At 41.4% G+C, this 17,012-nt stretch overlaps 1 protein-coding gene across 3 annotated transcripts in view; it reads left to right on the top strand.

The window, feature by feature from the left end:
• The window catches only part of MYH10 (myosin heavy chain 10), a 142,241-nt gene that overhangs the window by 46,039 nt on the left and 79,190 nt on the right, over positions 1-17,012 (top strand). For all 3 annotated transcript variants that reach the window (XM_044981950.1, XM_044981949.1, XM_044981948.1), the window contains exon 4: positions 5,985-6,012. In XM_044981950.1, the coding sequence (XP_044837885.1) occupies positions 5,985-6,012 (28 nt within the window). The remainder of the gene's footprint in view (positions 1-5,984; positions 6,013-17,012) is intronic.

The following is a 17,012-nucleotide window of genomic DNA, read 5'->3' as shown; positions in this document are numbered from 1 at the left end:
AGAAAGGAGCATAAAGCTTCCCAAGAGTCAGTGAGGCCAGGCCACTGGAGGAATGAGGTGCTGATGGAGCATTTAAGGAAGACAAAGCCATTGAGAAGAAGCTAAATGAATTCTTAGTACAGGTCTTCACTGCAGAAGATATGGGGGAGATCCCCCACATCTGGACCATTTATTTTTAGGTGACACATCTAAGGAACTGTCCCAGATTGAGGTATCAATAGAAGAGGTATTGGGGAAAAAATTGATAAATTAACTAAGTCACCAGGACCAGATGATATTCACCCAAGAATTGTGAAGGAATGAAAATATGAAATTGCAGAACTACTAACTGTGGTATGTAACCTGTTGCTGACATCCACTTCTGTACCAGATAACTGGAGGATAGCTACTGTAGCTCCAGTGGTGATCCTGGCAACTACAGGCTGGTAAGCCTAACTTCAGTGCCTGGCAAATTGGTTGATGTGATGGTAAAGAACATAATTATCAGACACATTGACTCTTCCCCATTATATTCATCTATGTGGCTTTTGTAACAGGATGTCATGCCTTACCAATCTATTGGAATTCTTTGAGGGAGTCAACAAATATGTGGACAAGGGTGATTCAGTGGATATAGTGTACTTGGATTTTCAGAAAGCCTTTGATAGCATCCCTCACCAAAAGCTCTTAAGCAAAGCAGAGAGTTATGAGATAAGAGGGAAGGTCTTCTCATGGATCAGTAACGGTTTAAAAGACAGGAAACAAAGGGTAGGAATAAATGGTCAGTTTTCAGAATGGAGACTGATAAATAGCTGTCTCTCCCAAGGATCTGTACTGGGGCCTATGCTATTCAACATATTCATAAATGATTTGGAAAAATGGGTAAATAGTGACAGGGCAAAATTTGCAGACAATAAAAATACTCAAGATAGAGTCCAAAGTTGACTGCAAAGAGTTAAAGGGATCTCACTAAACTGGGTGACTAGGTGCCAAAATGGCAGATGAAATTCAGTGTTAAGTGCAGAGTGATGCACATTGGAAAAAATAATTTTGTATGGATAGTTGGGATTATGGGATCTAAATTGGCTGTTCCCACTGAAGAAGGAGATCTTGAAGTCATTGTGAATGTTTCTTTTGAAAACATCCACTCCCTATGGAGCAGCAGTCAAAAAAGATAAGTGTTGGGCACCAAAAGATGTACTGGAATTAGAGAGAGTGCGAAGAAGGGCAACAAAAATTATTGGGGGTATATTACAGCTTCCATGATAGGAAAGATTAAAAAGACTGGGACTGTTCAGTTTAGAAAAGGGATGGGTGGGGATAGAGGTCTATGAAATCATGAGTGGTCTAGAGAAAGTGAATAGGGAAATGTTATTTACCCCTTCACATAACAAATGAAGCAGAGGTCACCCAATGAAATGAACAGTCAGATGATTTAAAACAAACAAAAGGAAGTACTTCACACAGTGTACAGTCAACCTGTGGAATTTGTTGTCAGGGGATGTTGTAAAGGCCAAAACTAGGTTTCAACTGGATTAAAGAAGAATTTAGATAAATTAATGGAGGATATGGCTGTCAGCCAAGATGGTCAGGGATCCAACCCCATGCTCCAGATGTCCCTAAACTTCTGAGTGCCAAAAACTGGGACTGGTCTACAGGGGATGTGCATCACCTGAAATTGCCCTTTTTTGTTTGTTCCCTCTGAAGCATCTGGCACTGGCCACTGTCAGAAGACAGGATACTGGGCTAGATGGACCGGTGATATCACTCTGTATGACCATTCTTATGCTTCTGCTAATTAACATGCCAATATGTGCAGAGACCTCTTCTGATCTGTAACTGTTCCTGCATATCTTATTTCTCCATGGAGCATCCATGTAGCCAGAGCACTGAAAATATAAGGGCTAGTCACAATGGGTGCAGGAGCACTTCCAGTAAGGTTAGTGATTCTGTCTTTTTCTACCAAAGGCAATTGAGTCCCAGGCCTGCAAGCGCACATCTGGCCAACTCAATACAAGTAGACCCACAATCACCAAACTTTGCAAGTGTCTGCAGGGTTGGGCCTGTAATTTCAAAGTGTGTCTTACATGGTCACTTGGTAAAGGTCATGTTCCTTAGTGGGTAATACAGGCCCTGTTTGGGCCCATGAGGAATGATTGGAAGAAGGGCCATGCTATGTATCTGTCTTTGTGCATCTGATGTTTTTAATGCCTGATATTCTGCCTTCACTTTAATGTGTGCTCCTGGTACACTGAATATGGCTAGAATTAGAGAACGATATCTCCCATCCCAACCTGCCACAAACAGTACATCAGAATTATTCTTGCAAACAAGTTGGCACTGCTTGATCCCCTTCTACTGGAATTGTTCAATGTGGGTAGCAAAGAAGCAAATACAAGGAGAGACTAAATACTGTATTTAGCACCTGAAAAGCTCTTTAAATCCACGTGTTTTTCAACCAGGAGCATTGTCAGGATTTTAAATTGAAGCTGTGTCTTTACAACCATCCTCGTACTTGGTGTGGGAGGTTTTTGCTTTAAGAAGCCTTTGTACTATGTACAGGCTTCTACTTTTGCAAGCAGTGAAGCAAAGGAATGGGTCTTGAGGCATAGAATGGAAGCCAGAAGAGAACTGATTTAGGAAAACCAACAGCTGCTATACATTGTGGTACCACTTTGCAGTTTTAAGACCACTTTTCAAGCCCACCATTTTAAGACCACTTTTCACCACCCCTGGACAACAAATAAAAATCTTCCTGTAGCATGAAATTTTGCATGCATGCTATATGCTAATTTTTTGGGAAGTCTGAAGTAAATCAGGCAGATATTTCCAAGTAGTGATTTCACATCTTCAGTTTAGTTCTATTTTTTTGTCTTGTATTGTCAAAACTTAGACTTTAGAGCTTAAAGACTTCAAAGTTCTTTCATACTTAGTTTTCACTGGGGATATCAGTTTTATTCTGTGTAGACATCTAGTGATTTACTGCATTTCTAACCCACCCCACACACTGGAAAATCCACATCCTGATTTGGGGGTTTGAACATTTTCCCTGTATACAGAGATACATTTATACCCACATGCTGTAACTTTTCATGCAGTGCCAAGAAAAGCCACATGCCTCTATAATTGCAGATAATACTTTAATGTACAAACCACTCTCAATATATAGCAGACAAGCAGTCAAGTTCAATCAGATTAGCCTGGTGCTTGTTTTTACTTTTCAACCTTAAAAAGTCACTTAGCTTTAAATCAAGGGCAAGTGTCCCTGGTTTGGTTTTGGTTTCAGCTTCTTTAGGTAGGGGACAGCAATTTGCAGAGTCTCACAGCCTGTGTAGTAGCCACCCAATCCAGTAAACCTTGATTGAGATATGCAAGTAGGTCTGCTAAAACTGCTGACTAGTCCAGGTACCTAGTCCAACTCTTTCCAAAAGCAGTTTAGGGGGTGTCTCACCATCTTTTGTCTCATGGAAAATTAGATATGAAAGCTAAACAATAGATTTTTAGATTATCTCTTAGTAGTCTTTTGCAGATAGCCCTGTGTATTACGGATCTTCTAATTAGTTTTGAAATGGGTCTCTTACCCCCATGACTTGCAATATACATCTGGGCTTCCTAAATCTGAGTAACATGTTTTATTGCAGGAAGGATCTGAAGGCACTAAATCCATAACTCAAATATACAGATGAAACAATCATCTTTTTTCCTTGTCTTTTGGGCAGGGGGGTGTCAGGTGGGCAGGCTGTCATAGAAAAAGTTCCAAGGACCCTTTCTGGATTCTTGTGTTGTGTATATCCTAGTTGAGTAACAGAGAAAACAGGTCAACTGCTTCCTTCTGATAGAGTCTCTTTTCTTTAGAGGAGACAGCTGGCTATTCTGCTTCAGTATTAGTAACGGTACTAGCTGGTACATGAAAGCTTTATAAAATTAATTTATATGATTTGGGTAGGTGACTAGGGTTTTTATTTCATATTCCTCTATACTTAGTATCTTGGAGTCCAGCTCCTAAAAGTCCTTGGCCAAAACTATCCAAACCCAACAAAATTTTACTTTGCTTCTCACAGCAGATAAGACACAGTTGAGTTATACTGTTATCCCATTTTTTAAAAAATAGCATATGTCTAGACTTCAGATCCACTAAGTGGAATCATTGGATTCCAGGGGAAGGTGGGGAGGAGGGATGGCAAGAAGGGAGGAATCGCATATTTCACAGCAACATAATTGTCCTCCTACCTGTCCACCTTTAGTGCTTCAAGTCCAGAACTGCTCTCCCTAGAAAGAACATCAGTTATCTGTTGCTATTTGATGCATTTTTCTGGGTCCTCCTACTTAGTGTGTCATGCATGGCCAGCAATTCATAAAGATCTCAAAGCTTTAAAGAATGTCACTTGACTTTTTTTGAAGGACAGAAAAGGGACCTTATAATGAGAACCCTTGAAACATGGTATTGGCCTTATTCTGGAAGGATCAGGGGTATATCCCTTAGTCTTGAACCTTACGTTCAAACAAAATAAGGTTGACTTGTTTGCAGTGGAATTCACTATTATTACTAAGGATATGATTTAGTCATGGAGGTCACAGCAGTCACAGATTCTGTGACTTTACCAGACCTCCGTGACTTCTTCAGCTTCAGCTGGGACTGTGCACCCCTGCCCTGCAGATGGGGCTGCAGGACTGTGCCCCCTGGAGCTGGGGCTCTGCTCCCCTGCCCCACAGCTGGGTCGGGAGCCAGGACTGTGTGCCACCCACTCCCCTTCTGCCGAGCCTGGAGCTGTGCACTGCCCTCTAGGGCCGCAGATGGAGCCACCGGGGTTGCAGCTGTGCACACACCCCTGTGTCTGCAGCTGGAGCTGTTCTAGCTGTCATTCACACATGCGTGACCCCCTCCCCCCCGGTTATTTTTAGTAAAGCCACTGGGAAATTTTGTTTATTGCCTGTGACCTGTCCATGATAAAATCTTAACCTTAACAATTACTCATAAATAAAAAATAATTCTACTGAAATTCCCTCATGAGTTTGCAGTAGATGACTACCAGTTATTCAGTGATCATTATGCAGATGGCTGTAGAACCAGTTTCAGAGAAGTGGGCGGGCGGGCAGGGGGCTCATAGGCATGAGGAGATGTTGAGCTTACTGAGAAAGTTGAGGGGGGGGGGGGAATTCTTTAACTAACTGAAAGACCAGAAAAAATCTTTAACAGCTCTTCTGAAAAACACTTCATATAAAGTATAAGGACCATATATTGAAATGGAGTATGTAAAGATGCTGTAACTTGCAAGAGAACCATTCACAGTTAATAGTGCATGTCCTTCAGGCATTCTTTTCAATGCACAGTAGTGTATATTGTGTGCTGAGCAATATCACGTTGCACAGTTCACTTCTGTTCTATATCTTGCTAGGCATCCTGTTGGCAACTCTTTCTTTTGAATAAATTGAATTAAAACAGCACTTATGAGCTTGCATGTTCACAGGAAAACGCTGTAGCTGGGAATTATCATATTGGCTGCAGATGTTCTTGCTGTTTCCCAGTACTTAAAATCTTGTTTGTGGCCAGTGAATCTGGGAGACTGTGTAGGGAACATAAAACACTAAAAGTTTCAACTAGTTTCATTTTCTCTACTATATGGTTAAAAAAAAATCTCAATTACTAAAATGAAAATAATTTCGTATAGAACATTTAATTTAGTTTAGTCTGCAGTGGCCAGCACTTTCTATATAGACCATTTAATTGTTTCCCTGACTAGTCTCTCTTCTCGCTGAAAAGAAGACCCTTTATAAACATAAACAAGGAGCTGAAAAACATTCCCTCCCCCCCCACCCCAAAATTAAATACCTTCAGGATGCTACTTAAAGACCACACTATCAAACATAATTGATTTTTTTTAATTGCTAAATTATGAAAAGTTCAAGTTTCTGGATGTCCTTTTTAATATAACTTTGTAGCTTGCAATTACAACAAAATATCAGAGCAAAATCACAATCTATATTCTTTTTTCTTTGTTTTGCAGACCGTGAGGACCAATCAATTCTTTGCACGTAAGTAAACAAAATAATAAGTTGGCTGTTTTTTACCATATTAGTGATTAGTTCAAGGAACTTCTCTACTATTGCCGGGATAGATTACTCTTCATGTTTATCTCTTAGCTGCTTGTAACATTATAACACAGAATATAAAAACTAATCTAGTCTGGTATAGAGATGTTGACTCGTTCATAAAATGGTGCACTTGAACTTTGTCCCACTATCAACTTACTGAAAGTGTTAAATAGCATTTACCACTCAATAAGCATAGTATCTTAAACAAAAAAACACATCATAAATCGAACAAATGAATCTCTCTAATTTATAGCTCATTAATATTTTGATAATGTTAAACCATACTGTAACTATTCAAAGTGTAGAGGCTAACTGAATAACTACAATAAAGGATCAGCTGCCTACTTGGCAGGTTCAACTTTAAAATTCACTCAAACTAAGACTTTTTTTTTAAAAAGTAATTTATCCTATATTTTTGGTGGCATATAGTGCAAGGAGATATTGTTTGGACATTTTAAAAACAAAAAAGTGAGAACCCACAAACGCAAATAAGTTTGTGAAGAAACTGGTTCTTTACTTTCTCATCTCTTTTCAGCTAGCTAATAGTTTAGGTTGGACTTCGTTTCTGGCCTCCCCTGAGTGAGTTAACATTTGAAGGTCCTTCTAGCTAATTTACAATCTTCCCTGTCAGGCCATGGCTACACTTGCAAATTTGCAGCGCTGCAGCAGGGTGTGAAAACACCCTCTCCAGCGCTGTAAAGCGCCAGTGTGGTCAAAGCCCCAGCACTGGGAGCGCAGCTCCCAGCGCTGTACGTTATTCCCCACAGGGAGGTGGAGTATGGACAGCGCTGGGAGAGCTCTCTCCCAGCGCTGGCGCTTTGACTACACGTAGCGCTTCAAAGCGCTGCTGCGGCAGCGCTTTGAAGTGCAAGTGTAGCCATAGCCTTAGTCATAGCTCCATGTCTTTTAACCTACCAGCCAGGTGATTTACTTAACTTCAAAACATTTCTCCTAAGGGCTTGTTTATATTAGCTTTCCTATCTCCAATTTGATTACCAATTAACTCATTATAGGTAACATGTCTGTGAAGGATAGTTTGGACACTACCACAAACGTTTGTTCCAGGACACATGTGCTTGTAGGTCACCCTAGGGCACCCAAAGCTTAACAGACTGGATCCCTGCCTATCAACCAGAAGCAAAAAGTCTAATATTTTCCAGCCTATAAAGTAATATCTGAGAAGCTGGAAAAGGATTGGGTTTTCCCAGGGTGGGAGATGGTACATTCCAAATGTAGGGCTACCCTTCACCCTCTCATTGAAAAGTGGGTTAGGGCCAGTAGTGTTCAAATGACTATTGTTTTACAAAACAGAAAAGCTCCCTCTGAGGAGGACAGCTTTAGGACAATGTCCCCCAAAGCAAGAATAAACCCTTTGTCCTGCTTTTGATGACTGGAAGCTCCCATGTCTTGCTTCCTAGCAGGAGCAGACAACCCAGCAGCTGCCACTGAAGTTCAGTGGGAGCCTCTCCAGTGTAGCACTACGCAAAATCAATATATAGCTTACATTAAATGGATTAAAAACTGGCTAACTAGTAAATTTCAAAAAGTAATTGTAGATGGAATCATCATTCAGTGAGGATATTCCTGGTGCAGTCCCACTGGTTCTTGGTTTATTGCTATTCAGTATCTTTATTAATGATCTGGAAGAAAATATAAAATTACTACTAAACTTGCAGATGACACACATGGTTGCAGAATTAATAATGAGGTAGATTGGTTCTACAGGCTGACTTGAAATGGGCTCATTTAAACAAGGTGTGTCTTAATACAGTCAAATACAGGGTCGTACATCTGGGAACAATGAATGTAGGTGACACTTGCAAGATGGACTGGATCTTGGATTGCAGTCATACTGAACAGGACTTAGGGGTCGTAGCAGATAACCATTTGCACGTGTGCTTCCAGTGCAATGCTGGAGTTAAGAAGGTCAATATGATCCTCTGTATAAGCAGGGGAATACAAAGTAGTAGAAGTAAGGTGGTATGGTCTCTGTATATGGCACTGGTAATTTAATTACTGGAATACGGTCTAGTTCTGGTCCACATATAAAAAATGTCAAAATTAGAAAGCATGTTTAGGACAGAGCTTGACTTGAGGTCTGGAAAACATATCTTTATATGAGACTTTAGAAGCTCCATCTCTAACTTTTCTGAGAGAAAGTTAAGAGGTGACTTGATGATCTAAAAGTACCTACGTGGCGAGGAGATCTCTGATAGCTCTTTAATCATAACAAGATCTGGTAGTTTGATCTTGTCTAGCTTCAGATTCCATCTGGAAATAAGGTGCAGATTTTTACAATAATGTTCATTAACCATTGAAAGAACTTACCTGTGTTTCTGAAGTTCTCTCTATTGCCTGTGTCAGTAAGACAAACTGGCAAGTGTCCGACCTGGTAGTTCTTAACTCCAACTAAATCTCTCAATGCCTCAAAAATTTTCAGGACTTCTCTGCTCTGCTGATGTGATGCCTGTCTGAACTGAATATTGGCTGCCAGACACCCCTCACCCCCTTCCCGCCCACCCCCCCGGACTCCTCAAAATGGTGGATTTGAAACCTGCGGGTTTCAGGTCCTTCCAGTCCGGTGATAGACAAATCCCTCAAAAGATGGACAAAATGGACTAATTCCTCTCTTGTTTGGAACAGTTTAGAATAGATGTTTATGTCTATATTTCTCTTTGGGTATGCACAAACCGTGCAGCTAAAGCTTCCTCCTCTTGGGGCAATCTATTCGTCTCCTCAAGAACTGAAGAGACTTTAACACCTGCCACTCAACAGCAGAAAACCCAACTTTATCCAGTGCTCAATCTAGCAGACAAGTGACCCCCCAAAGACCAGACCACAGCAGAGAAGACTGCAAAAGAAAGACCTGGCACCAGCACATATGCCCCTGGTGCCAAAGCAGACCACATGGCTTCACAGACATAGGCACCAAAGAGGACATAAATACCTCTACTACCAGAATTTGGGGCTAAGGGGGGCCACTCCAAACAGAGGGCTGAGACTCCGAATGGAACTCTGTATAGTGTCACAAAATTTTGATCATGAAAAGCCTCTGGATGCAAATGCACCAAGCCCCGCATGGTGCCAAAGGCTGGTGAAGAAGGGCAGCCTACAGCACAGAATAATACTTCTCTGGCACCAGTCCCAGAGTTGGGGTTGCACCTCTCTGCATTGAGATCTGTAGCAGACAGTGTGCCCCCAAGTGAACCTAAGTCACTGGCAGAGGTATTTATCTGTACTGAGAATGCACTGCCCAGAGAGGAAATCAGTCTCTCCATTGCATGTGTTCTCTCAATCCTCAAACAGGGAACTCTATTCTCTATGGTGCCACAGAGTCCTGACATACAGGACTGAAAATCCACCCTGACAGGAATGCTATTGGACTGGCCAATATCAAGCTATTGTACCATATCCCTACCTTATGCTGCTGTGGTCTTACTGGGCTTATGGGGGTCTGACATCTCAATCAGTTATGATTCAATCTCTATGCTCGAGAGGTCACTTTACCCATCATCTTCTCTAGCCAGGCCACCTATTGCAGATAGGAAGAATCAGATCTGGGGGCTAAGCAACACCAGTGACCTGCCTTGCCACCAAAAGACCTCTCATCACCTCACAAAGTGATGTCTTTGGCACCAAATGACTTTGTCATTCCAAGAGCCCCTTATAACATTGTAGAGAGAGAAACATCCAATCAGAGAAATCTCAAGAGTTGTTTGATACTTTGAGAACTGCCAATGGCTTTTCCTAACGTGGACAAACTTCAGCCTTCCCCCAAAAATTGTCCTTTAAAGCTAGTGTGCTGCCAGGGAAAAGACCATTGAAGGTTGATTTGCTTATGAAGTTCTAACCAGCCTGTCTCTCCTTCTGTTGCCTACCTATTTAAAATCTAAGGTTTTGGGTGATATTTGGATATATAATTTCATCATTGGTTTAGGTAGGATAGGATGATTCAGTGGATAAGATTTCTTCCAATTCTACCTTCCATTGTATGCTGGACACGGTTTTGCCTGCAGGTAGGTTGGTCATTCTTGGGAGAGTAAATGATTCAGAAGGGACCTGGGGATCTCTAGTGCTGATGGGAATTTTTGGTTCAGTTCCCTTGGATTGTTAACTGACCACTCTCAGGAGCAAGCTTTATTTATCTTCTATATCCATTTATAGCATTCCCCAGTTGGTTAAAAATGCCAGTGATTAATGGGGGACCATAGTGGTGTTAGACTCTGGGTTTGTCTAGTTTAGGAAAACCAGTACCTATTTTCTGGCAATGGTGCCAACACACGGTTGCTACCAACACTAAGTACTAATCAGAAATGGTAGGTAATATGTCTTGAGTCTTGTCTTCGGTAGCTACCAGTGTTATAAACACACTGCCCCAAAATCAACATCACTCTTGCTGAGAAATGGTAGTAATTATACTAATATTATAACACCCTAAAATGTAAATACACACTGAAATAGGAAATGTGGGCCTCGGATGAGGAGGAAATGCCAGATGCTTGAGTTTAAGGAAGGTGACAAAACTTCTTGTACTCTTGCTGTTGCCCTTTATAGTTAAATGGGTGAGTGTGCCAATCTGTTCCAGACCGGTGACTCTGAAATGAAGAGATTCCTCATATGGGATACTAGGGTTCTGTGAGAAATGCTCAAGCCTCTCCTACACTTGTTATTTTTAGCTCCAGGATTCTGTTTGTGTTAAAATATGAAAGCATAAGTTTTTTGCTGGCATTCTAAATTTGAGAACCTTACCACAAGCTTATGGTATTCTGTTGAAAATGGTGACTAGGCTTGATAAATGGTCACTTTACAGATGCATGAAGCCATACAAGGGTATATAATCTGAATTGGCTTCAGATGGGAGTGGTAGGATGGAGAAGAAACTGAGTTTGCTTCTAAAATGACAAGAGCAGCAAATACCAAGCATTTCAATGTACAACCTCTGGCTGGGTTCCAGCTTCCTAACATTCCCCTGACAACTGGTATGAAAAGATGTGAACTATCTAAGAGAAGATGAAATGGAGAACTATAAATAGTAAAAAACCAATTCTTGGATTTTCTGAACCAGTCCAGATACTCGGGTGTACATCTCACTTTCCAGCAGATGTAGGCAGGTAGTTATGATGATCCTTTATCTACAGGCCTTGCTTTCTGAATTCTCCAATTGTTTCTAGTAGTTGAAGGCTCCACCCAGTTATTTCTCTGATAGGAGCTAGCAAGGAAGCTTATTTTGCACAACCATCACTAAAGAAGCACCTGTGACTGCAGTTGTTTCTGCATCTACTTTATCGGTACCAGCAGACTTTTGGTACATGCTTCCATGTGCTTTTGGTGCCTAATATATAAGGGATCCCATCATCTCTGAGGTAAGGTGCTTCCTGTCCTCAGTGTTTCAGAGTAAAGTTAGGCTCTAAGGTGCCACACGTACTCCTGTTCTTTTTGCGGATACAGACTAACACGGCTGCTACTCTGAAACTTGTCAGAGTGAAGTGGTGTTCCTATATTTTCTGGGGAACCTTGTGACTGAGAAAAAACCCGCAAAAGAGCAGGTAGCAAGCAACACTTGTCATCCTTTCTCTTGCAGTGGGTCTAGCCACTAGAAGAGCCTCTTGCTTTCAGGCGAGCTTGTTCTTGTCCCAGTTTTGGCGATTCTGAGAAACAGCGGCACTGTTTTGTCTGAAACTTTACAAAATTTGGTCTGAGGCAGACATCTAGCATGGGGAACTTCAGCCTGAATGGTTAGCTTGGCAAAGTTAAAAGCAACTGAAATAGCTTGTAGCGGGAAGCGTTGGGCAACCTTAACATGGCTGTGACACAGTCCCCGCCCCCAGCCCCTCAAAAGCACCCCTCATTCAGCTGCCTATCTTAACTGAATGGTGCTTTATTACTTTGCAGCAGAGAAACTGGTGAGTGGTGTGGAGGGGGAGCCCTCCACTAAGCACCAAGGCTGTTTTGGGGTGTGTATCAGTTCTAGAGTTCATTGCTGTCTGACCTAAATCTTAATGCAGCACAGTAGCACACACATGTGGTCAAGCAGTGAGAGTCAGCAAGGTCCCCCCCTGCACCAGCATGACATTAATGCCGTGGTGTGCAAACACTTCTAGTTATGCCTCCCTTACCATTAATGGAATCTGTCTGTGCCCTTCCATTACTGCACAGCCAAGGCTTCCTCAGCCGTAGAGCTTGAGCTGGAGGCAGAGCTGAGCTGGGGTTGGAGAGGAAATGAGACGGGGCTGGGCTGGAGTGGGGCTGGCACTGGAGTGGGACTGGGGGTGGATCTGGCTTGTGGGAGGAGTAGGGCTGGAAGTATGGCAGGGTGGGGAGGGACTGCTACTTTTTCCATCCCCTCTCCGCCCCCAATGGAGGGATGCACCTTGCAATTTGGGGACCACTGCATTAATGAATAGCTGTAGGGCCACATCCTTAGGAGTGGGAATTCAGTGGGTGATTTCGTGAGATGCATATTTGAGAGCATGATAAAACTTTAAATTCTCTCAGGTCCATAGTTTTTGATTGTCTTCGTAGGTTTTTAATCAAGCTTTGTTTTTGCTGTTGAGCTAGCTTTCAGCTCAGGTAGAGTAGTCTAACCTCTCTGGATGTGTATTCCACAGTAACCCCTCCAGAATCTCTGCTACTGGCCTTCCTTTCTTCCAAGAAGCTTCTTACTATTTACAACTATATTTGTGGCCCCACTTACTCTGTGATTCCGCAGTTAAAGGTCTTGCCACAGAATTGTGCTCCAAAAGCCAAGCATTTTTTGTTCTTGTTTTTTAACTTAGAATTTAAAAGGTTGCTAAAGGAACCCTGAAAATATCTACACTGTAGACTGAAGTAGTGTTGCTTCCGCAGGCTGCAGATAGGCTGAAACCAGAAGATATCTCAAGACTTGGATACAGTTGCTGGTGGTTCCTATTTATAATAAGGGAACGTGGCAGTTTGTGGAAATGTACTGCACAATTTTGTTACTGATACACACTAGCACAATGTTATTGTACATCATCCTGAAGAGAATTGTGCCCAGAGATAGAGAATTTTCTGTCTGAAGAATAAATTGAAATATTGGCAAAATTAAGGCAGCATAGTCTAATGTATATGGCACCAGACTGGGAGTCAGAAGATTTGGGTTCTGTCCTTAATTATGTCATCTGCTGTGTTGCCTTGGGCAATAACTACTTACCTTGTCTGTCTTGCCCTCTTAGATTGTAAGCTCTTCAGGGAAGGGACTACCTCTTACTACATGTATGTACTGTATCTTGTGTAATGAGATCAGGATCTCGGTTGGGGACTCTTGGGTGCTGCTGTAACACACAATGCAGAATTTAAGTCAAGCCAGTTGCAGATTACACAGGGACTTTTTATAGCGTAAGGGGGGAAAATGTATTCTTCACAGTAATGTCTTGTCTTTGTATTGTTCCCCAGCAAAGTAAAATTGTCTGCATTTAAAATCTGTTTGGTTAGGTTTGCCTTCAAAGATCAGACTAGGGAGCTTGAGGCTTGATAGGCAGAGAAATCAAGCACTGGAGTGCTACGTAACATTTCTTAGCTTTCACTCTCTGAATCCTAGCAGGAGTAGAACAAATAACCTCTGATCATGACAAACTGTTCTGAATGTGAGTTGATGGGTTAAAGAAGCTAGTCTGAAGTGCTTCAGTATAAATTGTTCAGGCAGCTGCAGCAACAACTTCAAAACAGGAGGACTGTGTTCTGACAGTTCTGTCTCTAGAAGGATAGAGCCACTCTCTTGAAGGAGCTGAATTCTGGATGTTCTATGCATCTGTCAATAAATAAATGTTTGACCAGTGGCCCAGCCATGTAACATAGATATTAAGATGATAGTAGTGGAACAGAGACATCCACTCCTCAGTTGGAGGATTTGACTGTCTATTAATGGGAGGGAGCAAGGGAGGGATAGTTCTGTGGTTTTAGCATTGGCCTGCTAAACCCAGGGTTGTGAGTTCAGTCCTTGAGGGGGCTACTTAAGAATCTGGGACAAAATTGGTCGTGCTAGTGAAGGCAGGGGGCTGGACTCAATGACCTTTCAGGGTCCCTTCCAGTTTTATGAGAGAGGTATCTCTCCATATATTTATATTTATTTAAAAGATACATCGTCAGATTCGTCAAAGTAGGCACATTGCCAAGCAATAACTTGGAGCCGATTAATCAGAGTTGCTGTTTGTTTACATTTGCTTTTATAAAACTGTGTGGGAGAGAGTGGGTCCCACTTCTAGTTCAATGAGTGGAACTGAGATTTAAGGCCAAGGGGTGAAATCCTGTCCCTATTGAACTCAATGGCAAGGCTCTCATTGTTAACTTCACTAGGCCCAGGATTTTCCATAAGGGTTTTTAATTAACACTTCTGTGGTAACCTAATGATTGTGGTGTATTTAAAACCAGGTTTTTTTTTTTTTTAAAGGCTGATCTGACTTCATTATACACTGTCCTTCCACTTCACAAATATTGTATATAAGCATTTCTAAAAGTTTACCTTGTTTGGGCAATTTATAATTCATGCATTTGCACTCTTCGGGGGGTGGGGGGGAACTGAAGTATGTAGATGTTCTTATTCGTATAAATGAAAAGGATTTCATCTCCTAAAACTTCTAATTCTTCTTCTAGTAGAGTATATGACAGCGGAACTGTCTAACAGTTCATATCCAGCAGGAAATACTCAGCATATTTGTAAGCCATAAGGCGAGAAGAATTAGATAAGATACTAGCTGGAGTTGTATGGAGACATTCTATAAAAATATATAATTTCAGACTTGCATTTTAGTCAAAAGAATACATCATAAACTCCAAGCTTTTAGCCTCATGTGCTTTATGAGATGTACAGGCTTTTATAAGAACTTGTTGATTTGTGGATTGTATTTGTAAAAAGGCTGTGTTTAATCTCCTTTAGAACTGGACCTATGGAATATAATTGTACTCCCTCCACTCCCCAGAAATCTGCTCACTAGATCACCAGAGTGGATTACTTAAAATTTAGCTAAACTTCCTTTTAACTACTTTTAATCTTTTCTGCCAATTTAACTTCCATTCAGAGATTAGAAATATTAAATGTACCCTTCATTGAATTAAAAAACAAACAAAAACTTAGTCTCTCTTCCGAGGTAACAACAAATTTAATATTGATTCAGAACATAAAAGTTTTTGGTTCAGTGTACAAAGCATTTCTCTGGGAACATCTCAGGTTTATAGAACTAGGCACATTTTGAGAATATTATTAAACAAAGATAACTCACTGAGTCTAGTATCGCCCCATCTTCTCTTTTATAACCTCGTTCATAGGGTTGATACTTCATAGATACAGAAAGAGAAATGCTAATTAGGGAGAGGAAAGTGGTGGTTGTGCCCAGGACAGACCCCAGATGTCTTCACATTTGCCCGTCCTATGTTTCTCTCTGTGGACTCCTAAGAGAGAGATCCTCTGAACCAGTTTAGAATACTGCTTAGTCTATAAAAGAGGTCCAGCCTAAATTCTAACTTTCAAGGGGCACTTGAACCTCTAAACAGTCTCAAGGTTGCTTATTTGGTGACAAGACCACACTGATACTTATAGTCAAGTCCCATTATTAAATAGCTGGTCCTCAAAAGAGAATCTTCTTCATAACTAGCTCCGTAGATATATTCCTTCTCAGGCTGTTTTCATGCCAAAGACAATAGCCAACTTATTAAGTAGGTTTCAAGGACCCTGAACTCTTGGCATCTGTCTGTGTTGCCACCTAGGCAACCTTGCCTTTGTGATAGATGGGTCCCTTACACCAAAAATCACAACAATATTCAGGTTTCAGAGTAGCGGCTGTGTCAGTCTGTATCTGCAAAAAGAACAGGAGTACTTATGGCACCTTGGAGACTAACACATTTATTGGAGCATAAGCTTGCTACGCATCTGAAGAAGTAGTCTGTAGCCCACGAAAGCTTATGCTCTAATAAATTTGTTAACAATATTCAGGTTACTCTCAGTGCCAAAGGACCAGTCACTTGCCCCAGTCAATTGCATCTCCGATGTCAAACCAAAGACATGTAGCAAATCATATAATAAACCAACTAAAGATTTATTAACTAAGGAAAAGAAATAAGAGTTTTAGGCCAGTTCTACAATACAAAATTAAGTCGACCTAACTTGCGTTGTCATACAGCTACAGCAGTAATTACATTGCTTGTGCATGTTTACACTTTGCTTCTTCTGTTGGCAATGCACATCCTCACCAGGAGCGCTTGTATTGATTGTATGGTCAATGTGGGCATTGTGGGACAGCTCCTGAAAGCCAGTAGCAGTTTACATAAGCAGTGCGGTGGCTACAGTGACACTGTGTGGCCCTAACTACGTCAACCTTGACTCTGCTACTCATGAAGGTGGAGTTAGGTGTGCATAGAGGGGTAATTGCATAAGTGGGAGCGAAATTTAAGTGTAGAGACTTCCATAGTTAGGTTGACATAAGCTGCCTTCATCAATTGAACTCTGTAATGTAGACCAGACCTTATTGACAAGGTTAAAGCAGGTAAACGTATGCACATAAATGAGTTAGGTTCCAAAAGATAATATAGAGCTTTCTGTTTTATAGAAGCTTCTATGTCTTTTAGTGCTAACCCAGGCAAAGCACTGGAGAACTCTTGCTTATGCTTAGAAATCTTTGCCCCTCAAAGTTCAAGCAGCATAGAGATGATGATTTCTTCTTGACAGGGATCTTTTTCCTTCTCCCAGAGTTCAAGCTGATGGGATGAGTGCTCATGGTTGTCTCCTCTTTATGGGTGTGGGGGAGCAATCAACAGTCTTTTGTTCGCTGATGTTTCACAATGGTTCCTCTGATGTCTGTGGCCCTTCTTTTGTTGACCAGAAGATGATCCCTCTTATGGTCAACTAGTATTTCACGCTTGGTAATGCTTCTCTCCTGATAGTTTTAGAGCAAACACTTCTTTTTAGTTATGGAGCAAATTCTCTT

This window comes from Mauremys mutica, chromosome 12 (assembly GCF_020497125.1).
Source record: "Mauremys mutica isolate MM-2020 ecotype Southern chromosome 12, ASM2049712v1, whole genome shotgun sequence".
NCBI classification, from domain to species: domain Eukaryota; kingdom Metazoa; phylum Chordata; order Testudines; family Geoemydidae; genus Mauremys; species Mauremys mutica.
Note: the sequence above shows the minus strand (reverse complement) of the source record. Positions and strands in the feature narration are given on the sequence as shown.